Source organism: Dichomitus squalens (assembly GCF_000275845.1).
Source record: "Dichomitus squalens LYAD-421 SS1 unplaced genomic scaffold DICSQscaffold_95, whole genome shotgun sequence".
Taxonomy (NCBI): Eukaryota; Fungi; Basidiomycota; class Agaricomycetes; order Polyporales; family Polyporaceae; genus Dichomitus; species Dichomitus squalens.
The window spans coordinates 16,040-42,470 of record NW_006766977.1 but is presented as its reverse complement, the minus strand read 5'-3'; the positions used below and the strand labels follow the sequence as shown (position 1 = coordinate 42,470).

Sequence of the window (26,431 nt, the reverse complement as noted above, 5' to 3'; positions counted from 1 at the left end):
GGTCGGCGCAGCTCCTCGATATGGCTCAACGAAGGTCTTGTCGAGGCGTAGGCGAAGGCAAATGGTAGTCGGCGCCCATACGTACAGCCTGAGAGGGCTGGGCGCCGGTGCTTGTTCTGGCCTTTGTGCTTGTCGGCGACGAAACCGCAGTCCTTCACATGGTCCGGCACATATGCACTATCCTGCTTCGGCGTAGTTGGAAGCCAATATTATTGTCTTGCGATACGCCCTTCATGGAGGCTCCACTGCGCACACGCTATAATTATTGACAACTTTGGTCCGGTCCGATTCCATAGGGCGTAGCGCTTCCTGAACTGCGAGCATAAGGCATGGGTTTGCTATGTACATATTGATATTGCTGTACTCAATCACACATCAGGTGTCCCAGGAAGGGAACACGCACCGCGGACTAGCAGACCCCAGCGTGTTTTGCATGGCGATTGCGGCAGCTCCTTCAATTCTCTCCATGAATCGGAGTGCTGCCATCTGCTTCTCGGAACACAACGAAGCGGTCTACCTGACGAGTTAACATATACCTAGTCCCTTCCATACGTCTGTGACTGCAACGACATGCATTGCCATCCCGAACCTCCGAACCAGAGGTGAGCTAGATCATGCAAACCGCGATTGCACTGGATTACCGTGGTTCATCTGATAAGCAGCACTCATTGGAGCAAGAATCAATGGGGCTGTCGAGCCGTGAGCCGCAATTCGTTGTCCCAGCACGTATTAGGTATAAGTGCCCGCGAGTCGGAGATTGTACCACGCTGCGCCAGGAGGGACGACTGGTAGCTCGAATGAGACCGCCTGCTTACTTCCATGACATGTCGGATGGAGCGGGACTCTATTCAGACGTCTTTGTGCACATAGCACCTGTACACCTTGATTGAGAGGGGTATGGCACAGCAGTCCTGGTAGAGGCCAGGTTGATGCATGTATCTCCCACCAATAACTGCACCGAAATATGGTGCGAGCGAACAGCAGGAACGGTGGAGATCAGGGTCACAAGCTTAAAGCATGTATCACAAGCAAGGTCGTTGCAGTTACCACAACAGAGACTAGCGGAAAAAGCATTTTCACGCGTCCTGCCCTAGCGTCGAACGCGGCTCCACATTGGAGAGACCTTATACTCTAGCTAACAGAGATGTGCATGCGATAGTTAAGAGCCGACTGTCTATGTGTCTACGACGAGAGAGCCAGGGCATGGATACGATCGAGGAGGAGGGCCGGGGTTACACAATGTCACAGTGTCACGGCAGTCGCCGAGGGCGGGAGGAGCGTTGCTTGCTATCAGCTACGACGACCTCGACGCCGACAGGATTCCCCGCATACCCCACCGCCCATCTCATCCCCTTGTCGACTCGCATCTTACACCTCACACTCTGCCTGGCCTCCATACACTCTCTTGACCGACTGAGTCTCTCGTTCTTCTCCCTCTGCCATGGGGATCCAATTTGGTTCCTTTGACGCAATTTGCCAGACTGCAGCCCTCGTCATCTGCCCTCTCATCGGCTCCAGCCAAGGCATCGAGCCCTCATGCTACAGCAGGAATGTTGAGATATCGGGGACACTCATATTCCAGCCTTGTGAGTACCGTGATCAAGTCTCTTCTGGTGGCTCTCTGTCTCACGGAACTACCTCTACGATCATGCGTCTGAAGCGACATGTTTCGTGCATATTGTCGCAATATTCATGACGGGCATCATGATCTTCCACATTCGCAGCAAGTACACGGCAGTCGGTGCGTTTTCTCTCGACATGACATACCCGAACTAGGTTGCGCTCAACATGTTTGGGATCGCTGTTACGTTCAGGTCGCAAGGAAATCCTCATGTTCTTCTACCTCTACGCGATAATAGAGCTTTTGGCCATCTTCCTTGACTCCGGCATCATCCCTTCGGCCAACGTCAGCTATCCCGTATGTCATCTCCCACCATTTCACTCTCGTCCTGCGCTGATCTACGACTGTGGCATATTCAGTGGTTTGCCGCAATCTACACAGGTCTCGTTGCTGGCGCATACACCTGTCTTCTCATCAACGGCTTTGTCGGTTTCCAGTTCGCAGAAGATGGCACGCCTCTGTCACTATGGGTTAGTAAGGCCGCCATCTCTGCCTAGGTGACTGGGCTCAAGTTGCATTGCAGCTCCTGCGGATATCCACCCTTGTCATATTCGGCGTGTCCTTCTTCATCGCGATTGCAACGTTCAAGAAGATCGCCGGATTTGACTATGCCAAGCCGATTGGCCTGTGGATCGTCTACATTCTCTGGCCGCTTGTCTGCACCGTCATCTATATCGTCTCCCAGCTCGTCCTTGTCTTCCGCACCCTCGAGGATCGTTGGCCTATTGGTGACATAGTCTTCGGCACCGCCTTCTTCACCGTTGCCCAAGTCATCCTTTTCGCCTTCTCGGTCACGATCTGTGACGCGATCAAGCACTACATCGACGGTCTCTTCTTCTTCACCCTTTGCATGCTGCTTAGCGTCATGATGGTCTACAAGTACTGGGATAGCATCACGGTGCGTTTTCTTCAATTATCCATCCCATCTCGGCGCATCACACAGGATACTCACTGGGCGCAACTTCTATCATCCAGCGCGAAGACCTCGAGTTCTCCGTCGGATCGAAGGCGACTGTCTGGGAAGTCAAGGATCCGCTTCTGGCTGGTGGCACCGATTACGGTGATGAAGACTCTGCAAGCAACTACACGCACGGAGGCCCGCCTGCAAGTCTTGTGGGTGGCGTAAGCGGGAAGCAGCTATATGGCAATGGCGGCCGCGGGTACCCGCCTCCGATGGAGAGGTTCTGAGCGGACGACATGGGGCATTGCGAGAGTTCGTGCGCACAGTGCATGAGGGAGGTGGTAGCGATGGCTCGACTCAGTGAGATGACGAGCAATGGACGCTGAGATTACAGTGATGTGGCCTGAGTGCGGATACGGACGTACATGCACGATGATTTCTCCCTAATACCATACACCTGTATCACCTTACACACCCCAATTTACATCCGGCAGTCCAAAGACCTGAGGTGCACCGTCCTCGAATGACTCCCACCAACCGTGTCGACTTGGAGTGATTGTCACTTCCGATATAACGTACAAGTGCAGCAGCGCATGAGCATGGGGACCTTGGAGTCCCCCAATCACCATAGGCACGGGCACTACTAAGACACACAAGCTCATATTCATTTTCAGCATGAATGCCTAGTCGACAGCGATCAGCGACAAATGGTCCGAAGTTATTCGCAACAAGCAAATGCATTGCGACACTATCGACGTACAAACACTAAGCTAAACTAATCTCGCACCAACATAATTACACAAAAATTCTCCTGGATAGAGGAGAGGAGGGGGTGTTCCAAAAATTGCTGAAAGCCGAAGCTAACAGACGTGTTCGGATGTGTAATTTGCAATCAGCAAAAGACTGTGCCTCGGTAAAGACCTCACTGGCGACAGTACGTGCCCGAGCACAAGAATGGGGAAATAGTCAGGCTAGGGAGCCTCTTTATATACGCGACTGTCTTCAGGGCAGGCAGGGTCGGATGAGCGCTGCTGACATCGAGATGCAATTGGCAATTTGCACCGTATTGGGCGCGCGTCTATAGCTTCGACTTGCTGTGTACATACAGTGTTTCGTCTGACTCGAGCCAAAACTCGACAATACAGAGTACGGCATCCCTACAAGAGGATCTTGGGGTAATATGGCGTTCGCTGACGAAAGTCAAAACTGTTGGATGGTTCCGACACCTTCGTTGAAGGAGGAGAACGGGGTTCGAATCCCCTCCCTCATGGGAGCCTTCCATGAAGTGTTTCGTCTGTACAGTATTGTTGACCTCCGGAGATAACAACGAGGCAAGCAACTGGACGATGTATTGAATTTCGACGTCAAAGTTGACATTCTCAACTTAATGACGATTTTTGATGCTGAGGCTCAGGAGAGATCCTATCTCCCCGCCAGCGCTGACCGGTTCTCACTAAGTTCATACTACATGCCATGAATTCGACCTTCCTGACTATGACTTGCCTAACACATAGCGAGGCGTGGAGAAGGATTTCCTTCACTGTCATCTCCAGCCTGAGGCATTGGCATTTTCTCAATCATGTATCCAATAGAGCTCAGTTCTGTAGTGTATATCTACAAACACAGCCATGACTACGACCGCGAGAAAAAGAACACACGACCGATGGCGAACTTAAACCGTTCCCGGCTCCGGTGCGTCGCCCGTAGTGGTGTTCCATGCGGGACCAGGAGGGACATGCCAGTCCCCATGACATGCCCAATTCCAGTCCGTCTTCGCGATGATCTCCCGCTGAGCGTCCACGAAGGTGGGTATAGGGCATTTGCCGTCTTTGTCCTCTGGACAGCCGCGGATGCCCGTCAACGGAACCACGCCGTCATTGACGATGACGCGGATTTGCGGGTCGGCATGCGACTCGCAGGAGAGCACTGTTGAGAGAGCATTAGACGATGTGCAGGAAGGGGGGATGAGGGGAGTGAACATACGCTGGAACTGGATGTTGGTCGCGAAAGGCGCAAGATGCGATGATTTGAAGTTGCGGTGCTCGGGTATGTGGTCCGCAGGAAGAGGTCCTCCCTCAGCAAAGTTGGACAGATTCAAAGCGGTTATGACTATATGCGCCAATCAGGATACTACGAAAACAGTTCGAGCGTATCTGGGGATTCCTACCATTAAGAACGACGACCTCGTGGGTGGCGTCTACATAGAGGCTCTGCCCGAGAGGGAACGTGGCCGGATTGTCGTCAAGTGTCGCGTTTGTAGAGGAGTTGTGTACAGGGATCGGGGTATGGGTAAGACGCGAGACGAGCTCCTGGACGTATCCGATACCCTGAACTCGAGCGACAGGCGAGCCGAATGCCGAACCGTACCAAAAGAAGAGATCCATGCTGCAGACTGGTGGGTGAGTTCGATGTGAGGGGGAATCTTCGATAGAACGTACGCGTAGTTGAAACCCTTCCACTCCTCCTCCGTGAACAACTCACAGAACTTGGAGTAACCGATGGCGACAGTCTGTGCGGAATGAGCGGTGAGCATTCGGCGAACAAGGGCAACCGCTTCGCAGGCATACCTCGTACGCGCACATCTGCTGTAGTGTAAATACATCCTCAATGGTCAGGTCGTACCCATGCAGCTGAGGAGAAAGGCGGTCGAGAGCATCCTTGAGATATATAGCCGTCCATGTCTTGACATACTCGACGCCACGGTCAGACTTGGAGCGGTCACCGGCGTTCGGGCAGGTCTTGTAGGGAGCGAGGGTGTTATTGAAGCCGTTGTCCTCGATGGTGATGCTCTGCTGGTACTGACCGTCGAACGGGTAACCGAAGAAGCCCAAGGCGAAGTTAAGAGCAGAAGACAACATGCGGTCCTGAGATTCGGTACGGAAGACGGGGATTGTGTTCGACTCGGTGAAATTCTTGAGTAGGAAGCCGTACTTCATACGAATGGATACACCTAGGTCGACTGGAGACACGTCAGGCCAAGTCAGATGAGCTAATATGGGGCTGAACGTACAGAGTTGCTGACGACCGAAAGGAGTCAAGATCTCCTCTCCGAGCTTGTACGTCCTGTAGTCGGTGAATAGCTGCCGCAAAGAGGGCGTCAGGTTGCTCACCATTCGTTCATGAATTCGAGCTGACCGGACGCATTCCACCCTGCGGCAGCGTTGTGAAGACGTCCGGAGAGGTTGGCAGGGCCGCCGTATGAGGCCCACTCTGTTGGGTAGCGAGCGCCATGTCGGTGAAGCAAGTGAAGACCAGTGACGCGACAGGTATCGGGAGCTTCAGGGCCCGAGTCGACGCCGAAGGAGCCTCGCTCTACGCTGAACCATGGAGATAGGTTACCCCAATGCTTGAAGATGTCGAAGGAAGGGCTGGCGTCCTGTTTGGATGCATTCTTGGTGAGAGTCAGAGGAGAGACGAGATGAGGGGCGCCGGTGTGAAGAGGATAAGAGGGCGCGGTAGCAACAAGGCCTGCTTCCGCTCCTGTGGGCGTAGGACCGGCGTGGCCGACATCTGTTGGGAAGAGAGAGGGAAAGACGTTGGTTGGGGAGGTGGGCGGGAAGTGGTGAACTTCGGTGGAGCCCGCGTCGGGGGAGGCGAAGTCTGCTTCGACTGAAGGGCGGGACTGTGAGGATTGAAGGAAAGGAATGGTATAGTGAGAGCAGAGCAGGAGCTCGACGAGGACCGCGGAGAGGATACCAGCAGCGTAGGCTAGTACGAGGTGGCGAGTCCGGAAGGTGCGGTAGGAGGGCCGGGTCGGAGGGACAGCGGGGCCATCGTGGTGATGGTCAGAGAGCAGGGCTTGAGACTCTGGGTCCAGCTGTTCCTTGTACGATTCCGACATGGCCGTCGCAGAGGCCGTGTACAGAGTCGTAGGAGCGTAAACCTCGCATAAGTAAGTACTTATGTCGTCCAAGTCCTCTGAGCCCGAGCGCCTCGGCTCGCGCACTGTCGGCCCGCGGAGCCGCGCGAAACAGCGCACTCACAGACTCAGTGCGTCTTGCAGTGCACACACACTCTCCGGTCAACATAGTCTATCGCTGCTTGCGAACAGCATCATTGTCGACATACGACTCTCATGGCGCCCTTGTTACGCTTCGCGCCGTCTCCAACCGGCGCACTCCATCTCGGCGGTCTACGGACAGCGCTCTATAACTATCTCTACGCCAGGAAGACCGGTGGCAAGTGGATATTGAGAATAGAGGACACTGACAGGGTCAGTCTACAATCTGTCGAATCTGACCTGCGCTCAAACCATGGCAGTCGCGCGCTGTTCCCGGTGCGGTTGACGGTATCCGCAACGCGTTGGACTGGGCGGGTCTTGACTACGACTACGGTCAGTGATACTCCCTCTCCTGGCCCCGACTCCAAGAATGACCCTCCTCAGGGCCCAGTAAGGGTGGTCCACATGCGCCGTACTATCAGGTATGGCGATACCATCCATCTCTTAACCGCGTCTCATCATCACACCTAGTCAGAGCGTCTCGACCTATACCACTCGTATGCAAACAAGCTACTCGATGTACGCGCCTTTCACGTCGCCGTTATGATATAATATAGCTGACTTGGTTGTGTCTAGTCCGGTCACGCATATCGCTGCTTCTGTTCTCCGGACAAGCTAGCAGCTACTCGCGAAAAGCTTGCTCGTACTGGCTCAAACTCCACTTATGACAAGACCTGTCTACACCTCACCGAGGAGGAAGCTGCAAGGAGAGTTCGTGCCGGAGAAAAGTCCATCGTGAGGTTAAACGTGAGCGTCCATTTCATCCCGTATTCGTTCCCTACTTGAGTCACTTAAACACTCACTCTAGGATGGTAGGCTCCCCGTCCGGCCACCCGGTTTTGACCTAGTCTTCAGAAATCTCAAAGACGCTCATGCGTCGTTACCGACCGACCCCGTGTTGCTCAAGTCGGATCTGTTCCCAACATATCACTTAGCATCGGTGGTCGATGACTATGAGATGGGCATCACCCACGTCGTCCGTGGCGAGGTGCGCTCCATTCCTAGCTTAACCGAAGATGCCATGATGACGCCGTTGAAAACAGGAATGGCTCCCCTCTCTGCCACTACATCTTGACTTGTATGCTGCATTGGGTCTGCCCTCACCGCAGTTCGCTCATCTCCCGATTCTCTTGAATCCGGATGGAACCAAGATGTCGAAGAGGAAGGGCGATGTACAGGTTCTGGAATATGCAGTATGTTGCAATCAGCCGTCCTCTAAGACTCCGCTCACTTGTCTCAGCGACGTGGCTGGGAACCCAATGCCGTTCTCAACTGGCTCGCACTGGCGGGTTGGGGTGTGCAACACGACGCATCGAGCTCGTCGCCATCGCCATCGTCCAAACAAGCACCCGATAGCACCACGATCATGTCGATGGAAGAGATGATCCGGAACGTGAGCTCGCCCATATGGAGGCCTCCCTTGCCGTCGTTGACGTTGGTCGTTCTTCTGCAGTTTGACTTCTCGGTCGTGACCCACCGACGCTCGGTGCTGGATCCCGTCAAATTGGAGTTCATCAACAAGCACCACCTCATGCAGCTCATGTCAAGCCCTGGTGGTCTTCAATCACTGGCTGAGCGTGCAAAACCATACGTCAAAGAGGCATATCCAGACAGGTCAGTATGCAACACTCCGACAAATCAAGCATCCTCTCACGGCACTCTCGGTTCTAGTCCACATAGTGCAACGTCTCACCTAGAACGCGTCATCTTCGCCCTGCAGGTAAGTCCCGTTGCTTGCTATCTTGCACTGAGCTCGAGACTGCTGACATTTGTGCAGGGCCGAACCACGAAACTGAGCGATCTACCGTCTCTGGCCCCGTTCTTCTTCCGCGAGCCCGAGTACTCGTCTGCCGAGGCACAAAAAATGCGCCAAACGCTCTCAGACGACCATTATGGTGGGTGCTATCAACCATGTCGTCAGCGCTGTAGCTAACATCGCTTGCAGACGTAGTGATTCATAGCTTACTATCTCGGCTGCGTGGCGTGTCGGCCAGCTGGGATGTTCCTGTGCTCGCAGAAATGCTCCATGACGAGAACGCAAAGTCGTCCCTGAAGCAGAAGGAATACATGACCATCCTTCGGCATGCCCTGACTGCTATGAAGGTATGGACATCTGCTCCGTTGAGTGAATTCTCTATATTCATGGCTCATTCCATCCAGACCGGTCCGAGCGTCGCTGACATTCTCTACGTCTTGGGGCCGGAGTGGAGTATCGCGAGGCTGCAAGCATTGATCTGAGGCACAATCCACTTCCTTCGACACCGAGATTATGGTTACATTGGATACTAGGATACATCGCGTTATTGCTTTCTAATCCGTAATGAGGTGATGCGTATAGTCCATGGTTCCATGAATCATTAGAGCGTCTCCCAACCACCGTTGTCAACCGTGCCTTCGAGCCGTCGTGCAATCAATGTCGGAACGCCGTGGTTCAGCCAAATCTTGTGCACATCTTCCCAACGCGCATGATGCAGGTATTGGCGCCGTCCTCGTCTGGAAGTATTGCTATCAGTAAATACCGGAATTCGGATAAAACCATGATCATACCTCATCGACACGTCCACCTCTCCGTGCACGTCGAGGTAAGGCGACTGGCCGAACGCGCCGTTGTTGGCATATAGGTACAGCAAAGAGCATCGCTTGACAAGGAAGTAGAGCCCAATGGGCCCAGAGCACCTACAACGTGGTCAGGCATATGAAGATGAGATGCCTACTGGATCAAACTCACTCCCGTGTGTGCATGTTGCATTCCCCACGATACTGGTTGTCGAGGTCCATGCAACAGTGGCTCTGGAAGCAACATGTCGTGCCGCAGAAGAGGCATATCGCAGCGTCGAGGGGGACGGTCCTGCACCGTGAACAGACCATCGTCTTGTCTTGGTCAAGGTATAGATGGTCAAGGACGAGTGGAAGTCGCGCCAGACGATAAATGAGGGGGTACTCAAGCATGACGCCACAGTTCAGTTGCGAGGCTGCTTGTGAGTGACCATAATGTGCGCACCACCCAGAGAGGGCATTCTGGAGCGTGTCGTGCTTCGGGAGGTCAGCAAGAGACGGGATCTCCATGATACTGAGCAGTCGGCGGTATTCGCATGCGGACGGATCTAAATCCGAGGGCGCGACGAAGGCGTTTGGCAGGGCAGCGCGACAAAGGATCAAGGCGCGACGTAGGAAGGGAAGCGTGAAACTGTAGAGCAGCTGTTCTATGCGTGCCTCTCCAAAAGAAAGGAAGACCCCATCGGCTGCTTGCTCAAATATAGGAGAGTGGCGGACCACGGACATGAAGAACATCCGAGTGTCGCCAAAAATGTCTTCGTACTTCCGCGTGTCGACCACCGTAGTCTGACCGCTTCTGCTCTTGTTGAGGACATAGACGAGGCCAACAACCGCACGAGCGAGATACGCGTAGTAAGTGAGGACCAGTGCGTGTTTGAGCATCTCGGGTGCGACGGCGGCCGTCTCGATCAGGATAGTGAAAGGATCTCGAAGAAGCAGGGGGTGTGAGAAGGATGTAAAGGACGTTCGACTCCACTCCGGCAGCAACCGCTTGATGATCGCCTGGCGGACAGCCTCTCGCCCTTCATCCGGCCGACCTTTGAAATTCAGCGCGACTAGCTTGGTGAGGCAAGTCAGAAGACCGCGAACCATACGGTACTGGGAGTCGGTGACGCTATCGGCAACCGTTTTGCCGACAGTGCCTTGACCGCGTAGGGCGACCTCCAACGCAGATACTGTATACCCGACGAGCTCCTCAGGAAGGTACATCCCCGCGCCCCTTTCACCTGGCTCGGGTTCGGCGCGCTCCCGCAGGTGCCTGGACTGCTGCGAGACGTTTTTCGCTACCACCATGACGGTGTCGACCATCTTGTGCAGCTCCGTGTTATCAGGTCTATCGATGACCCGTAGGTGGGACTGGTACGCAGAGTCTTGCGCAGTCCAAAACACGAATTCGCCCGTGCCTGTGCGGAATTGCAAGGATTCGAGAACGGGATCTGGCTTCGACTTCAAGATGCTGATACTTGCGGCTCGAATCCAGTCCGGGAAAGGGACGGTGTTCACTTCAGGGGTCTTGGGCGCGACGACGGGGAGGATAACGTTACCCAAACTTTTGCAAAGCGGGCAGATGTACTCCTTGCGAGGAATGCTCTCGGGATGATTCCGCGTCGCCTGATTCCGGTGACGTTGACGGATAGATCCACTATAAACAGTGAAGCAATCGAGGTGCATCATATGACTACAGATAGACGCATGGAGGCCGAAACGAGTGGAAGAAGAGGGGAAAGCGTCGAAGTTTGTCCCGTGGATATGTTTCACCGCTTTGATATCAGAGCTCGACGGAGGGAACGACATATCGGAGGTGGTCGTCGCCGCTCTGTCGAGTGACTCCGGACAGTTAAGAGCCTCGTTCGTGTACGACTGGAGACCGTCAGGGTGACGACGGAGCTGCCTGCTAGGCTGGATGAAACCAAGCGAGCCGAAGGACTTCGAGTTGTTGAGCTCCTCCTGGCACACGATGCAGGTCCCGTAGGAGACGGGTGTCTCGGGGGTGTCGATTAGCTCATCGTCTTCCTCATCATCGATATCCTCGAAATTCACGGCGAAACTGGCCTGCTGAGCCTTCATTTGCCGCATAATCGCCTCTTGTCTAGCCTTTGCAGCTCTTTTCTTCGCTTCCTTAGGATCCTCCGCGTCTGCCTTTGACTCGTCAGGGACTCGACGATGCGCTTGAACCAGACTCGGTTGGTGCCTGGCAATCTGATCAACAAGCCACTGCACGCGAGCCTTGTATGTTGGATACTTCTCGTGATACTCAAAGGTACAGAGCACCTCCAACAGCGTCTTGCCCTCCTCGTACGTCTTGTATACTGCGAGGCCGCTGAAGATCTGGGGCCGTTCCACGCAGGCGACCATCGTAAGATGCAGAATTTGATCAAGGATAGCTTCGGCGGATGGTGGTGCGGCTCCTGTGGCGTCGGTGAGAGTCACAACGTTATAGATGCCGTAGAAGAAGATCTGGACAAGAACCTCGGACTCGAAGATAGAGGGTAGGACGACGAATGGGCCCTTGGTGATATTCAGTGGTTTGGGTACCACGACGGGGTCATGAACGCCAAGCTTCTTCCGTAGCCGATTGCGAAGCACGACTTCGACCTCTTCACGCTTGTTTCGAGTATAATGATAGAAGAAGGGGTTAACCTCATCGAATGCTTCATCCTTCAACTCGTATGTCCCCAAGTCCGCCGTTGATTCTGGTGGCCTGAAGTTTGCTACCTCCTTCAGCACGCGCTCGAAGCAGACGTCGTCAACCATCCGCTCTGCGACGCGCTTCACGAGATCGGTGAATGTGCAAGGTCCCACAGCAAGGGCGTGTACAATCTCCCGCCGTACTGCGATGGGCAGTGGCATCTTCGTCGCGCTGGCGCTCTCAGTGAGAACAGTCACCAAGACATAGAGGAACTCCTCGACCATGCCGGACAAGTGGGAAGCGTCATAGGAAGGGTGGAGGGTAGCCCCTGAGAAATAACCGAGGAGCTGGAAGCGGTCAAGCATGCTGACAATGACGGCGTTGGGATCGAGCACAACGAGAGCAGTCTGGAGGATGAAGAGATCCTGGTCATAGCATAGTTCCCGTAGCATGAAGTCCCGGTAGTGTAGGAGTTGTCCTCGGATAGCGAAGCCGTTGCGAACCCAGAGACCCGTCCGGATTTGGGCAATCATGGCGAGTACTGAAGGCACCATCAATAAGTGCCTTGATCATGAAAAGGCTGAGAGTACGCACCTCGGAGCGGGTAATCAATGATTGTGAGCATGGCCTCCTCGCTCGCCTTGTTTAGGCAGACGTCCCTGAGGCTACGTAGGCCCACTGTCTTAAGCGAAGATTCATCCAAGATGTCGACATGCTTGAAGAGCTCCGCGAGAAGCCATTGCAACGAATGGTGGAAGCTGATGGAGCCGTCCATGACATCGAAGTCGATGATCTTGTACGTGGTTTCCCCATAGACCACTTCGTGGAACTCGACGGGTGGGAAACGCGCGAGATCGCGCCGCTCGTCGACAACAGTGATACACATCAGGATATGGTGCATGACCGTGTTGATGGCGGCGACGAGTTCTCCGACGGTCGCTTTCGAGTATGCCTCTCCATACACCTTGATGACTCGGGAGAGGGAAAGCGTCACGTTGAAAACGCTGATCCACGCATCGGTTTCGTATTCGACGTGACTCGAGGCCGCACGTTTGTTCGGATTGATGCACATGAAGATCTGGCAAGTCTTCGCGAATTGGCTAATGAACTCGTGATTGTGAGCGATCAACTGTTGGACGGGTTCGTTGTGACATAGATAGCGCAAGTCACTGAAGACGGGCATGAAGCGTTTGGATTTGAACGGAAAGGTGTCGACGTCAATTTCCGCCTCGGGATTGGGTGGGAATATGATACGCTTGTCTTGAATTTGGTTGGTGAAGAACGCAGAGATGATAGCGAGAAGACGCGAGACGATGTTGTGGTGCCGCACAATGTACAGGGCGACAGAAGCGACAGTAAACAGTTGGAGCGCGAAGTACTTGATGGAGGTCTCGGCTTCGCGATCGCTAAGGAGGTACGCATCGATGATTCGATGGTAGACACTGGCGAAATGAGACGCTACGAACAATAGGTTGGAGAATGTCATCGTCGAGATGATAGCACTCACCGGTTGCTAGTTTGTGTTCGTGGCTCACGGTCAACAGAGACGCGTAGATCTCTTTGAGATTCAAGCGAGGCTTCTTCCATAGGCGAGCGTGGTAGAGGAAGAGCCAGTCAAGCCTGGTAGGCTCATGGATATCCGGAAGCACGCGGTTGGGATCCTGGGCGGAAAGTAGCGAAGAGTTCCGTCGTGGGGAGAGCAGTTCCATCGCGAGGAGTTCCCGGAGAATAAGTGTATCAGAGCTGAGTCGACTACGAGTGAGATCTAAGAGCCACTCTATGATGACAGCCGACACCTGCTCGCGGAACGTGTCGAAGGCTCGTCGTACGGTGACACCTATATCAATCTGAGCAACGGCCTGAGCAATCTCCAGCAGACGAGCACTGTTGGTGGACATTTCGATGATGTCACGGCCATGTTCGTCTATGCGGTCAGCGACTTGGGCAGCTTCCTCACGAGAACGGTTGGTAATATCGTGGAGGAGTTCAATGACTTCGTCGAAAGAATGCTTGTCGTCGTTCCATATGACAACGGCGAATAGATCGTGCATGAGAGGGTCGCCAGTGGGTTGTAGGCGAAGGTCAGTCTCGCTGACAGGGACAATTGTCTCGTCAGGGGAGGAGTCCAGGGTATCAAGAACAAAGTCGACGGCGTAGCCCATCGTGCGACAGATGCTTTCCTTTAGCTCTGGGGGAACAAACGCTCTGTGTGGATAGTTCTTGACTGGAGGGATGTCTTGACCGGTTAGGGTCTTCGGATGAGCGCGAGGTGTGTTGAGTAGAGTCCGAGACTCGAATGAAGCGATGTATTCGACGGTCTCGGGAGCGGGAGGATGATAGGGACAATCGATGGGTTGGCGCCATGCTTCAACATCTCCACAGTCACAGCAACCACCAGGCTGTTGAGCGATGAAGAAGCTCACGTTGTGGTCTGTGTGGTCGGTAGCGTTGAAGCATCGCGAGCAGAGAACGCAGCTATCGTCAAGTGCACAGTCCCTAAGGCGACTGTCAGCAGACAATCTCGTGCAGCTAGGACCATATACTCACTTGCAACGAAAGCAACTCTCTCCTTTCTTGAAGATGTGACCACACTGCCTGCCCGGGACAACCTGAGTCTCCTTGGGTTGACCAACACTGGCCTGGACTTCACTGAGGGTGGCATGGAGGGGGAGAGAGGAGTTTGAGTTGGGAAGGAAAAGATGAGCATAGGATCCCCAGAAAGCATCGTAGAGTTCGGCGAGGATTTCTGCTCGTGTGGCTGCAGTGAAGTTGTACTTCCTCGAGCCAGGCATGGTCTCGAGGGTGAAGCGAAGCCGAGAGAGAGGATCTGTCTGCCGGTCGCGCGGATTGGAATGCATGGAGCCCAAAAGCCTTGAAGGGAAGAAGGAGGTGAGGCTGCTCATCGTGGCACACGACGGCCTGAGGCCAAGACGCGACTGGGACGATGACTGAGCGAGCCTGATCCCATATCCGAACCCGCATCTAAATCTACCGCGCGCTGCCCGCCGCGCGTCATCGCCTTACACAGATATGTAGCCTTTCGAATAACTACTCAACCGCCTGAGCTCTAACCTCCCTTCGCGCTCCTTGCACACATACGAACCCTAGCTATGGCCTCGAGGAACTCATTCCAAACCCCTGCGAACCGCCCAAGCTCATCGACGTCGTCAGTGCCCTCCCTTGCTGCAGTCGCAGATCCACCTCCCCGCTACATAGACGGTGCTGCCATGGATTACTTCGTGATCGAGATGGTCAACACTCTCAGGGCCTCTTCTGCAGTAGCCACTGCTCGCGTCAAGAAAGTGGAGAAGGAGTTGGTCGACGCTGGTCTAATGCCGCCAAGTGCCCCTGCTCCTCCTACTCTCAAGAAAAGCCAGCTACGAGATTCTATCGGCAGCGATGCATCTCTCCATCCCGTATCCAAGGATGGCAATTGTGAAGATGACGAAGAGCTCCGAGCCCGCCTAGAAGCCATCGGTATGCATGTCGGAGCAAACATGGCTGAGCGGTAAGTCCTCCCGCTCACTTTGCTCTCCCTCTCTCTTAGAAGTCACATTAGCCTCTGTCATGAACGCGGACTATTCTCAGACACCTTGGATGCAATTAAGTTCATCTGCAAAGACTTGTGGAATGCCTGTTGGGAGAAACAGGTCGATAACTTGAGAACGAATCATCGAGTACGTTCACCACTGTGGATCTATTGTGTCACGTCTGAACCCAGGAAAGGGAGTGTATGTCCTGCAAGATAACTCCTTCAAGCCCCTGACTCGGATATCCGGCTGGGAGGGGCGGGCAGAGTCGCTCAAACGAGCCAGAGTTGTACGTCTCATCTACAGACACCACCCGCAACTACCAGGGTAATCTGACAACGCTATAGTATGTCGCCATGCCTGCTGGGATCATTCGCGGTGCCCTTGGCAGACTCGGCTACCAGGCCACGGTAGTGCCTGAAGTAACGGTGTTGCCACAATGTAAGCTGCCCCTTCAACAATTGAAAACGATTGAGATGTCATGATTGATCCTGTCCTACCGTAGGTACTTTCCAAGTGAAACTGCCCAAAGGCTCATAAACTGTCTATGGTGCCTGCACATGTCCCGATGTGACACTCGTGACATTGGGACGACTTAAGTCGCGCTGAAATCCCGTAAATGATACAACAGTACGCGCCCACGGCTGTTGCCGACTGCGACATATTCACTCCTCGCCGAAAAATCCACACTCGTCACATGGCCTAGCGGGGTGCTGGATGTTGGCCAATTGGAGAACGCGGTTAGGGAAGGCAAATGTATCTGATTCCAGGAGGAGAGCATTGGTATATTTGTTGACAACAATTATCAAAGCGGCACACACCATACGCAGTTGGTCTTTCTTCACGTTACTCGCGATGGCAAGCAGTTGGGAGTCATGGTTAAATCGTAATGAGGTGATTGTCGTCGTGAGGTTGCCGAGGCTTTTGAGCGCCTTGGGTCGGTCTATGCTGCCTTGGGCTGCATCCGAACCATAGACGTTGACGAAGCCAACCTTGGAGCTGCGCAACATTGAGCCAATGGATATCCTGCGTAACGTTTGCACTCACCCGATGGCAAGATATTGGCCCGTCCGATCACCACCCAGTAGCTGGCTGCCGTAGCCGCCATCGTCTTTCCATCGCCGGACACACTTCCGCTGGCCGACATCCCACACATATACCTCCGAATCCTCGCTTAGGGTCAACAGCTCCTCGCCAGACCACCAGAGTGACTTGGCACCCGCATTCATCTTGACGCTACCCACGACCTGCCCACCTCCAGTGCGCCAGTCGACGAGGTGCACATGTCCTCTCCGACCCGCCACTGCCAGAACGGAGCCTGTTTTATCGAATGCACACACCTCCATGCTCCCATCTTGGGCAGCTTGGTTGGTGTTGGTGAATGTAGTGCCCCACAGCCCACGGGGCGAACGCTGGGTGGTGCCGGTCTGCAGGTCGTATGTATAATAGAAGGGCCGCGGTCCGGTGAGGAGAACGGAGGTACCACCGGGATGGAAGGTAGCATTGTTGAGAGGAAGTGCGGGAATGTGTAAGGTTTGGAGGTGGGGATTCGTATGACCATCCACCTGCGCACGCTCTGAGAATGGACTCCGGCACAAGTATGAGGATCACGTACATTGAAGAGGCGTAGCCGCCGATCTGAACTTGTAGTAAGAAGAACCGGTACTTGAGGAGAGGGATGGAATTGCACGACGTTGATTTCTCCTTCAGCTTTGGCAGAGAGATTCGCGTCTCGCAGTCGTTCGATTGCAAGAATGCCTTGTGGAAGGACGCGGGCATGACGTCCAGCAACAACAGATCCCGTACCCGAAAGCAAAGAATCCAAACCCGGACCCAAGCCTTCCTGTTCACTATCCTCCTCTGGCTCGGAGCCTATCGATACCTGCCTCCGTTTGCCTGCAACGGTGGTATGAAGTCGTTTGCGAGCTTTCGTCGCCCAGTCCGGCGTGGGGTTAGTCTTCTCAAACTGTCGTCGAAGGCGACACTCGTATTCGTGGCCGTCAACAGTGTCTTCTGCGAGGGCATCGCGCAGTTTCCGTCGTCGTTTGTCGCTGGCGAGAGAGACTTCGAGAGCGGGGTCGTCAGGGTCGGTCCAGACAGATTGTTTTTGGCCAGTGCCGTGCGTTGGGTCCGCATGAAGACCATCGTCGACGAAGACGTCGTCGGTGAAGCCTGGTTGGTCGTCGTGTACTGGGGCGGCATATTCATCAGCTGAACCGAAGAGGAAGCTCTCAAGTCGAAGCTCTTCTTCGTCTTTCGCCCCTGGGTCCTCGAAGGCAGCCAATGCTCCGAGGGGTTGGACCTCTACTTGATCGGATATCTTCTGTTTCTTCCGAGCGTGCTTGCCCATGGCTGGGGGCAATTGGTTCTGGGCTGGCAGAGTCGGTCGAGAGGAAGTTGCAGGGACAGTACTTGGTACTCGAGAATAATGATGGCGTCCGCTCGACGCGCTTTCGCGCCCCGAATTTGCCTGCTTCCTGATTTGGTACCCGTACCGCGCCCCAGACAACGATGGCGCCCGAGGCGCCCAACACCTCTTCCGTTCACCTTCAAGTCGTCGCCGCTGTCTTGGACCCTCTGGCCTCATGCGCATAGGTCATCCCTTCCGACAGCTAAGTCTGATACCTCTCTTGGCCGTCTTTGTACTCTGCTCCAGTGCATTTGCGGCTTACGTCTTCTTCGCCCTTCGCACGCCCGGCTCCCTGTCTCGACGCCTCCGCCTCTTCGCCCCGTCAGGCAGCTCTAGCCACTACGAGGACCTGCGCTCGGGAGAGCATCTGTCCGTACGACCGCTGGGAAACAGCCACTCCAGTACGCTCGAAACGTTCTCTCGGATCTTCGTCATCTCCCGTCCCGCCCGTCTCGACCGTCGTGCCGCCATGGAGCAACTACGTCAATCCCTTGCACTTCATTGGACATACGTCGATGCTATCTCACCCGACGATACGCTTGTGGCGAAAATAGGTGGTTGTGTACGGTTTTTACGGCGACAAAACCCTCACCATCTCTTTGAATGGCCTCCGGACTTCGATACTCTGGTCTCTGAAATTTCTGTTGCTGGCCTGCTGAACAGGATGGAACTGTCTGTGCTTTCTACTCCTTGCGATGCTCCATTCTCTGCCAACGAAGACCCTATATCTCCCTCTGGAGGATACGCCCGCGTTCCAATCGCACCATTGTCTATACCCCCCCAGTCTCGCGCACCTTTATCAATTCAACCTACATCGTCTTCCCCTACGCCTCTCACCTGCGCGGTCACGAACCACAGCGACGGCGTTGACTTCAAACCTTCTCTACCGGCCTATATGCTGCTCACCCCACCGAAGCTTGCTTGCTGGTATTCCCATCTTACGGCGATCTTCCGTTTTGCTGGTGAAGTCGACCGCTCTGGAGGTCCTGCGCTGTTCCTTGAGGATGACGTCGACATGGAGCGCGATGTAGGGCGAAGACTGGAAGTTCTTTGGCCGCAATTACCGAGCGATTGGGACATCGTATTCTTGGGCAAGTGGTACCTTGTCTTCCGTTAGTGCATACACTCATTGTGTGGGTATCACAGGTCACTGCTGGTCTAACGAATCACGTTACCCAGCCGTGGGGTCGTCCAACTTTGTGGAGACCACGGTTCACCCTTCCTTCGCCCCCAAATGCACCCATGCATACGCTCTCAGCCACACCGGTGCTATTCGCCTTCTTCTCCATCTGCTTCACCCACCCTTCGCATATTCTCGCGCCCTCGATCAAGCGTTTTCGTGGCTCATACAGAGCAGCCGCCTCAGGGCCTATTCTCTGGTTCCAAGTGTTGTGGTGCAGCGTAGAGCAGATAAGAGTGACATTGATGGTGGTCAGGATGGTTTAGGAAGTAGGTGGCAGGACCATCTGCAACATGGTGTATTATCTTTATAGTCGCAGGAGTTCCAGTGTATTGAATCATTCTAAGTATCTCATAAGCTTTGAATTATGGTAGCAATGGAGTTGAATGGACCATGTCACACCATAGTTTGTTTTAAAGGGGAATATTACCAGAACTTCAAATAGAACATGAGACCATCATAAAAATCCAAAACTTCAGTGCAGGCTTCACAAGTAGGACTCCACCTATTTTGACTACAGTGAAAGCAGTAAAATCAACTTGATCAGTTTCAGAGATAGCACAATTGTGATTGGCTAGAGTCATCAAACTGCATTATAATCATTGGCTGTCAGCTTAAGATGTTGAAAATGAGATAGAGTGTTAGATTTGAGCATGTGAGTTGTCACAAACCGCCCCCACGGGGCTACATTTCCCATTCCATTCTGATCACTGCCTTGTACGTTCACCCATTGTTCTCTATTCAGCGTGGTGTTCCCTTGTTTGCACACGGACAATAGCCCCCCCTTGTTTCCCCCTTGCTATTGTCCTACGCCCTTATACTTGGTGCCCATGGCAACACCATTGTCCCCTTAGCGCCCATTGTTCGTTCCTCGTATATAGTCGGAGCCCTTGCTACCTGGAGACTCTAGTTTTGACCTCTTGTCTCCAGATAAGCCATCGTGTATTTCGCTCTTTAGATACTTCGCTCAATACACACCTTGTCTCCAGTCCTGCCTGTTGAGCTCTGCTCCAGTCTCACTGCGATCAGAGCTCGTCGGCGCTCCTGCCTGCCTCGCTCGTCTCTACTTACTCGCTCGACAGTCAGTTGTAACATGAGTTTTTAGAATGAGATCAAGCTCAGATTTGCTTCATAGTATAAATAAAGTCTATTTGGTCTAGCATCAATTGTGTTACACTGAAGTACTAACACAGGTCTATTCAGACTTATCACACAAACTTAACAAAGTACGTGGTGTAGCACACAGAGGAAGAAGTATTGTGCAAGTTCCTAGATTAGAAATCTAGAAATACAGGAGAGTAACTAAGAGGAACACAGAACTGGGGGACGTCTACTGACTACAGGCCTCCTTATATACTATAGGAAAGTGACCAACTAAAGAAGGTAGGAGAACTATCCAAAGTAGTGAGATATAAGGAGGCTTAGGAGAGACAGGTCCAGATGAGGCTGGACTCTTGAACTGAGGAAAGAGAACAGACAAGTATAGTACATGATCAAGCCCAGAGTCCTATTATATAGCTAAAAGGGAATAGAGACAAAACAAGGTCTATGTTAGTCTCACAGCCAACGAGCTGTGCCACCAGATAAACAAAGACAAGCTTACTGGTAATGGGGTTGGTGCTGAGGGGCGAAGCAACTCCAGGTGACACAGCAAGGGATGATGCAAAGATATGGATTCTCTAGACTAGAAGGGGCAGTGGAAGGTAGAGCTGCTAGCTACCTACAGAGGAGATGGGAGATCGATGAGAAGATCAAGTCTGAGTTTACCTGCCTTAGATACTATATATACTAATACAATGGTGCACAGACCAGGTACCTATTGACCATCATTTGGTCAGAGTTCTCCGCCTCATGTTCCCCCCCCTCTGACCTGCCTCATAGTGACCTTGCGACTAATACCTGAGTTGTGCTGAGTCTGGACTCCTTCCAATGAGTAAGCGCTCCCGCTGACACACCAGTCACCTGCCAGTGAGTGGTGATGGGTGCTCCCAGCCCTCATGAGGCCTGAGGTTTGATCCTGGCCCCTCCACTTTCTGATACGAGTTGTCCGCGGTCAAGGTGAGCGTCTGTCCCAGTACACATGACCCCCAGGTCACGTGGCACGAGAAAACTGTAACAGTTAGGTTGTATGATCAAAAGAGAAAAGAGGTGAGATAGGATGCAGGGTCTGGGTTAAAAGTGAGCCATGTAGACGACAAAGGAAAAAGTATAGTACATGACCTGGGCCAGGGCTCGACAGTTGTCAGGAGACTAAAAGGGGAGGATAGTGTATAGGTGGATGACTGAGGAGAATGAAGGATGCATATGAGTTGTCAAGGATAGTGGGGGTAGCTAGTGTATAAGTGGGTAATGAAGAGCAGGAGGCATAGAACAAAAAGATAGGAGAGACATACCAATGGTAATGAATTGAGTTTTTTGAGTAGCATGGAAGTATAGTAGATATTATACTTATATAATTGACAAGCACAAGTAGGGGGTAAAGAACCTATTCAGCGAAGAGTTTAAGTTATAAGTTACCAGCATTTTGTCACATAGCAGCACTTCTGAAGATTTCTGCATAAGTTAGAGTTACAGGGTAGAGTATCTATGAAATATGGAGAAGACAAACACTCTGAACTTGTACATGTATCTTGTATATTCATATGATTGGCTTTCATTAATCTATATATTTTCCCCCACTTATTATTGGGGGCGTCGGGGACAGACAATCCATAGCCATCCATATTCAAGGAGGCAACTTGGATCGCTGTCTTCCAGGAGAGAGCTTCAGCCCTTCGCCTCTTCGCTCGTGGGCCCACACTCAGTGGGGATGGGGATCGACCCCGCTCTTCAGTCCTCTGCTGAGAGCTGGACCCGCCGTCTGACGGGGGTACACCATTGATATCTGAGGTGTTACGGCATCTCCCTGCCGGTTCATTCACGTGAGGTTCTCTGGCCTCGCTCTGTCCCAGAGGGTCATCGGGCGTGCACCTGCCTATCTCGGCTTGCAGTACATCGCCCTCCCTATCTCTGCCAGGACTTGATCCGCCATCCGTATGACGCTCGCCATCCTTGGTGCATTGCCGTGCGGCTCCGGCTGACACAACTCCAGTGAGCGAAGTCATCGCACTCCCGCCAGAGGCAGGGGTGGTGCCAGGTGCCGTAGGGAGGAGCCGTGGTTGCTGCTGTAGCTGCCGGGTTTCATTGTGTGTTGTGATCGTTGCAAAATAGGGCCATTATGTGACTTGCTAGGCCTACAAAAATCTATGCCAGGTTAGTTTATTGGTGATGCTCCTCCCGTTCTTGTGCCCAGCCAGGAGACAGCACGAACGAAGAGCAGCAATCGGATACTTGCTTGGCGCGGTCGGAGCTTACCTGTCCGAGATTACCCGTCAGTAAATTCAGCCTGTCGCCCGCCGCCTTGCCTCCTGGGAGCAAGGCCACGTTGTTCGCAATGTTCTCCTCACTGCGAGGGAGTCCTCCAATACCATCGACAACGTCAAAATTGCGATCAACTGTGTGCCATTTCGAAATGTGCTCTCTACAAACGGTGTATCATGTTACCGTTGGTACGCCCCACCCCCTATCTTTTTCTATTGGACTACTCCTTCTCGTCGTCCTCGTGTACATTCCACCCCCCTTCCTGTTCCCGGCGACCTATGTTTACCCTCCCGTTCCCCTGTCGTCCGCCTGTACACTACCACCCCCCATTCCGCCCCCTGACAACTGCGTTCCTAGTCCCGGCCCTCTCCCTTAATATTTCCCCTTTCGTCTATATGACCGGACCCTGAGTCTGACCCTGACCCTTTCCCTTTTCGGTTACATTACTTTACCCTGATCCAGACGCTGACCCTGGTCGCGCCCCCTTCCCTTTTCAGTTACATTACCGGACCCTGACCTAGACTCAGGACCCTGTCCCGCCTCTATCCCCTTTCGGTTATATCACAGGACCCTGACCTAGGTCGTGTACTATACCGGGCCCAGCCTCGACCAGACGTGTTCCTTTACAGTCTCCTCATACCTCCCCACTTTGGTCGGTTACCTTTCCCTTCCTAATACGGTCGGTACCCCATAGTATATAAGGAGGCCCGTAGTCGGTAGAGGCTCCCCACTTCTGTTCTCCTCTTCGTTACCTCTTGTATCCCTATATCCCTCAATCTAGAGACTTGTGCGATACTCTCTCCCCCGTATGCTACACCGCGTACTTGGATAAAGTCCGCGTGATAAGTCTGGATAGACTTGTGTTAGTACTTCAGCGTAACATATCATACAATGGACTCTGACTATGGTCACCCCGTGAGTCAGTTACAGCTCAGTGTGGAACCTCCTCCCCGTCTAGGGCCTCCGCCCCTGTTGCGGCGTCTGCCTGAGTTTGTACCACGTCGCGGAGTGTCCCGCCAGATGTTATTCACCTGTTCCGCCAGCGTGGGGGCGGACACTGTCGAGGTTGCCACCCCAGCGCCCCCTAGCGTCGTGGGGGGGGGGGTGCCCTGCCAACTCGGCGTGCTCGGGAGGGGGCAGTCGTCCAGACAGTGAGTGACATCTCTGCACATCTTGCACTCAACCTTCACTTTGTTGACTTCGAGGGCGTAGGGGCCCCTCCAGTAGACACCGGGCACCGCCAGGAATTTACTGAAAGTTTTGAGTTCCTCACGATCGGGCGAGATCGGCTTTGCTAGGAGAACGTAGCACCCGATGAGCTGTTCCGATCTGTGGCTTTTGCCACGACTTAAGGTCAAGTCCAGAGTGTCTGTCGCAGCTTTGACGCATGAGGCATAGTCCCCAGTGTGGCCCCAGTTTTTTTCGACACAGTCCACTACGAAGTTACAGAACTGGCCGTCAGCCCAGGCAGCGCTCTTGATGTCCGCCAGGATTTCTTTAATGGCATCAGGGTTGTCAGCGACCGCCCCGGGCGTCCCTGTGAGAACTAGGACCGTCCACAGAGGGGACGGCTCCCTAAGGTCGTGAACTGAGAACAACAGGGTGGTATGGATCACAAAGACCTCCTGCCATAGGAGGAACTGGCGCAGGAGCGTGTCGCCCTGGGGAATCTCCAGCAAGTATGTCCAGGGAGGGGAGAACTTTTTGGCGCGGTCGAGGCCATGCGCCGCTACCGGTGTAAAGACCTTCAGGCCGATGTCGGAGGTGGAGCCTTCTTCTCTGAAGCGCAGCGAGCACAAGAAAGTTGCGATGTCCTCTGTGAAGGACTTGCGTTCGAGGAGGAACCTCTGGCCCCCACTGTGGGGGACGATGGCCAGGATGCGTCCGGCCTGTTCCGGTTTGTCCATGTATTCGAGTTGTTTGTAGGTGACGCTGGCCTAGAGCATTCATGCGGGGATATAGGCATGGGGGAACTCGACATCCGTGTAGATGCGAGTTGTTTGTTTCAGGAGGGTGGGGGTGGGACCCCTGCGTGTCTGCTGGATGTGCGGGTTTTCACCCTGCACAGTGGGGAGGCCTGCAAAATCAGTGGGGTCGAACTTGAGGAGCGGCAGTACATTGACCGTGCCTTGCGGCGCTCTTGACGGCATGGTGCAGGTGGGACGGGGCTCACTGGTAGCGACAGTGTTGACTGTATGTGTTCCGCTCTCAGGAATCAGCCGGGGCTGTGTAGTCTCGGGCTGCTCAGTTGGGCTTGCGTTGTCTCCTGGACCCTTCTTACGCAGGCCTTCCGTTGTTGTATGATGAGGGCGTTTGCCAATGACCTCCGCTAGCGTGCTGGGAGTCTGTGGGGTTGACGAGGGAGACGGGGGTGAGACCATTGTTGTTACTAAGATCAAAGTCTGTCACTGCTTCTTATACACTGACATGTAATCTGCCCGCCCTACGACATCATAGGGACCGACATCACCTCTTTCCTCATACGGGGCAGGATCAGGGTGAGAGTTTACCTGTGCTCGGTCATCAGTTATCGATGGCAACTCCAGTCTTTCGCCGGGGTTGAGGGGAGGGCTTCGCTCGCTGGCGCTTAATTTCGTCTCCGCCCCTCTGGGCGCAGCGTCGGCGTATCCCTACAGTTGTTCAAGTGTCTCCTCGATGTCAAATGTTAGCAACAGTCATGATTCAACATGAGTTATAACACTTCTGCTACGACTAGTGTGACAGGAGGCCTTCTCTCCCTATAGGACCGTCTCTGCGGGTTGCGTGTATGTGGCCTCTTGCCTCGCGGGGGGTCCTCATCTCCCCTACGTCGACCTAAAATCTCAAGGTCCTTCCTCCGCCTGGTGGCCAGGTCGCAGACGACATCTCAGCAAGGGTGATACACCCCGCCCCTTGGGCCCCCACTTGAGGGGGGGCACGCCGCAGGCACCAATGCTGTGCATGGTGGTGGTTGCAGTCTAAGGTTTTTGAGCGAGGGGGATTTTCGTGCAGAAAGACGGTTTCGGAGTAATTGAACTCTATCGCAATCTTCTGTCTCTGCTCCTCGGTCAGAAGACTACGAGTAGCCACTGGGACCAGAACAATGGCGAGCTGGTTGCCAGTGAACTTCTGGTGAGTGAAGACATCCAGGGTGACAAAGGCGAAGTTCATCTTGGAGAAGCCTAATGTTGTGTTTTGTGGTGATTTGAGCAAGAGAATGTTCATAGCTATGATTGTCACGAACCGCCCCTACGGTGCTACATTTCCTTTTCGATTCGGACCACTGCCTCATACGTTTCCTTATTGTTCACTACTCGCTATGTTTTCCCTTTGTCCACACACGGACAATAGCTCCCTTTGTCCCCATGACCGCTGTTGTCCTACATCCCTTGTACTCCATACCCATGGTGACGCTATTGTTCTCTAGCGCCCATTGTTCATTCCCTGTATATAGCTGGATCCCTTGCTACCTGGAGACTCTAGTTTCGACCTCTTGTCTCCAGGTAAGCCATTGTGTATTTTGCTCTGTAGATACTTCGCTCAATACACAACTTGTCTCCAGTCCTGCCTGTTGAGCTCTGCTCCAGTCTCACTGCGATCAGAGCTCATTGGCGCTCCTGCCTGCCTCGCTCGTCTCCACTTACTCGCTCGACAGTCAGTCGTAACATTAGGTCGAAACTACCTCACAGGCACCAGCGCCCTCCCACGTTTAACACTCCGTTTATCACTGTCTCCCCCACCTTTCCATCCTGGATTGTAGCCCGTTTTTCCATGGCTTTTATCTTGTCGCCGTAGAAGACCAGCACTACAACCACAACTATCAGCAGTGGCACATCTGCCCGAGCCAACCCTGCCCTCACCGGTTGGACAACGGGGTCGACAGCGGTACCGACTGGTCCCAATTCCCACACCACATACGACCTGAGGCGGAACAAGGTGCGCTCATCCAGGTTCGCTTAGTGACTCCCCTCTCAACGACAACTGAGTCAGGACGGCCGCTACGAGCAGCTGTACTCGCGTCCATCAGCCTACCAGGGACTAGACAGCCCAGTCGCTCAACAACCCGCGTCCCGAGTCGTATCCCTAGCCCAGGTGGCCCTCCCCGAACTGAATCTGCCGCCGGAGGATCTCGTATCCCGCTTGATACCACCATCTCGCTCTTCACAAATTGTCTAGAACGACGAGCCTCAGGTGCGTTCGAACCTCCGGAGACCACTGAACTACCCCTGAGACCCCCACAAAACCCATCACGCTCCGAATGAAGC

The 26,431-nt window shown here is 53.7% G+C and overlaps 8 protein-coding genes across 8 annotated transcripts; 3 read left to right on the top strand and 5 right to left on the bottom strand.

The window, feature by feature from the left end:
- Positions 1-1,295: 1,295 nt before the first annotated feature.
- On the top strand, positions 1,296-3,019 carry DICSQDRAFT_94235 (uncharacterized protein). The gene is made up of 6 exons (XM_007371264.1): positions 1,296-1,586; positions 1,661-1,741; positions 1,815-1,918; positions 1,981-2,091; positions 2,145-2,519; positions 2,597-3,019. Exons 1-6 carry the CDS (start codon positions 1,442-1,444, stop codon positions 2,807-2,809), a joined length of 1,029 nt encoding a protein of 342 aa, XP_007371326.1. The 5' UTR covers positions 1,296-1,441; the 3' UTR covers positions 2,810-3,019.
- Positions 3,020-4,086: 1,067 nt separating this feature from the next.
- On the bottom strand, positions 4,087-6,363 carry DICSQDRAFT_113670 (phosphoglycerate mutase-like protein; the record flags this gene model as incomplete). Its single annotated transcript, XM_007371263.1, has 7 exons — positions 4,087-4,448; positions 4,506-4,631; positions 4,690-4,907; positions 4,961-5,031; positions 5,090-5,481; positions 5,533-5,585; positions 5,633-6,363. The coding sequence occupies 7 exons, from the start codon at positions 6,361-6,363 to the stop codon at positions 4,195-4,197; spliced, it is 1,845 nt and encodes a 614-aa protein (XP_007371325.1). The 3' UTR covers positions 4,087-4,194.
- A 198-nt stretch (positions 6,364-6,561) lies between these two features.
- Positions 6,562-14,629, bottom strand: DICSQDRAFT_141637 (uncharacterized protein). The gene is made up of 18 exons (XM_007371262.1): positions 14,255-14,629; positions 13,215-14,203; positions 12,302-13,165; positions 9,251-12,248; positions 9,072-9,198; positions 8,683-9,017; positions 8,468-8,625; positions 8,300-8,417; positions 8,194-8,242; positions 7,976-8,136; positions 7,763-7,915; positions 7,566-7,715; positions 7,331-7,510; positions 7,099-7,269; positions 6,994-7,041; positions 6,907-6,944; positions 6,783-6,855; positions 6,562-6,735 (listed from the first exon to the last, which is right to left on the bottom strand). The coding sequence occupies exons 1-6, from the start codon at positions 14,608-14,610 to the stop codon at positions 8,880-8,882; spliced, it is 5,472 nt and encodes a 1,823-aa protein (XP_007371324.1). The 5' UTR covers positions 14,611-14,629; the 3' UTR covers positions 6,562-6,735; positions 6,783-6,855; positions 6,907-6,944; positions 6,994-7,041; positions 7,099-7,269; positions 7,331-7,510; positions 7,566-7,715; positions 7,763-7,915; positions 7,976-8,136; positions 8,194-8,242; positions 8,300-8,417; positions 8,468-8,625; positions 8,683-8,879.
- Positions 14,630-14,817: 188 nt separating this feature from the next.
- DICSQDRAFT_150676 (transport protein particle component) lies at positions 14,818-15,777 on the top strand (the record flags this gene model as incomplete). The annotated part of the gene is made up of 5 exons (XM_007371261.1): positions 14,818-15,215; positions 15,267-15,384; positions 15,434-15,526; positions 15,585-15,678; positions 15,743-15,777. The coding sequence occupies 5 exons, from the start codon at positions 14,818-14,820 to the stop codon at positions 15,775-15,777; spliced, it is 738 nt and encodes a 245-aa protein (XP_007371323.1).
- A 125-nt stretch (positions 15,778-15,902) lies between these two features.
- On the bottom strand, positions 15,903-17,615 carry DICSQDRAFT_184084 (WD40 repeat-like protein; the record flags this gene model as incomplete). Its single annotated transcript, XM_007371260.1, has 3 exons — positions 16,853-17,615; positions 16,285-16,802; positions 15,903-16,236 (listed from the first exon to the last, which is right to left on the bottom strand). The coding sequence occupies exons 1-3, from the start codon at positions 17,585-17,587 to the stop codon at positions 15,903-15,905; spliced, it is 1,587 nt and encodes a 528-aa protein (XP_007371322.1). The 5' UTR covers positions 17,588-17,615.
- Positions 17,616-17,800: 185 nt separating this feature from the next.
- Positions 17,801-19,140, top strand: DICSQDRAFT_158099 (uncharacterized protein; the record flags this gene model as incomplete). Its single annotated transcript, XM_007371259.1, has 3 exons — positions 17,801-18,275; positions 18,432-18,738; positions 18,794-19,140. Exons 1-3 carry the CDS (start codon positions 17,823-17,825, stop codon positions 19,138-19,140), a joined length of 1,107 nt encoding a protein of 368 aa, XP_007371321.1. The 5' UTR covers positions 17,801-17,822.
- Positions 19,141-23,141: 4,001 nt separating this feature from the next.
- Positions 23,142-24,094, bottom strand: DICSQDRAFT_175364 (uncharacterized protein; the record flags this gene model as incomplete). Its single annotated transcript, XM_007371258.1, has 2 exons — positions 23,142-23,156; positions 23,219-24,094. 2 exons carry the CDS (start codon positions 24,092-24,094, stop codon positions 23,142-23,144), a joined length of 891 nt encoding a protein of 296 aa, XP_007371320.1.
- Positions 24,095-24,133: 39 nt separating this feature from the next.
- DICSQDRAFT_175363 (uncharacterized protein) lies at positions 24,134-24,568 on the bottom strand (the record flags this gene model as incomplete). The annotated part of the gene is made up of 1 exon (XM_007371257.1): positions 24,134-24,568. The coding sequence occupies one exon, from the start codon at positions 24,566-24,568 to the stop codon at positions 24,134-24,136; it is 435 nt and encodes a 144-aa protein (XP_007371319.1).
- Positions 24,569-26,431: the final 1,863 nt, after the last annotated feature.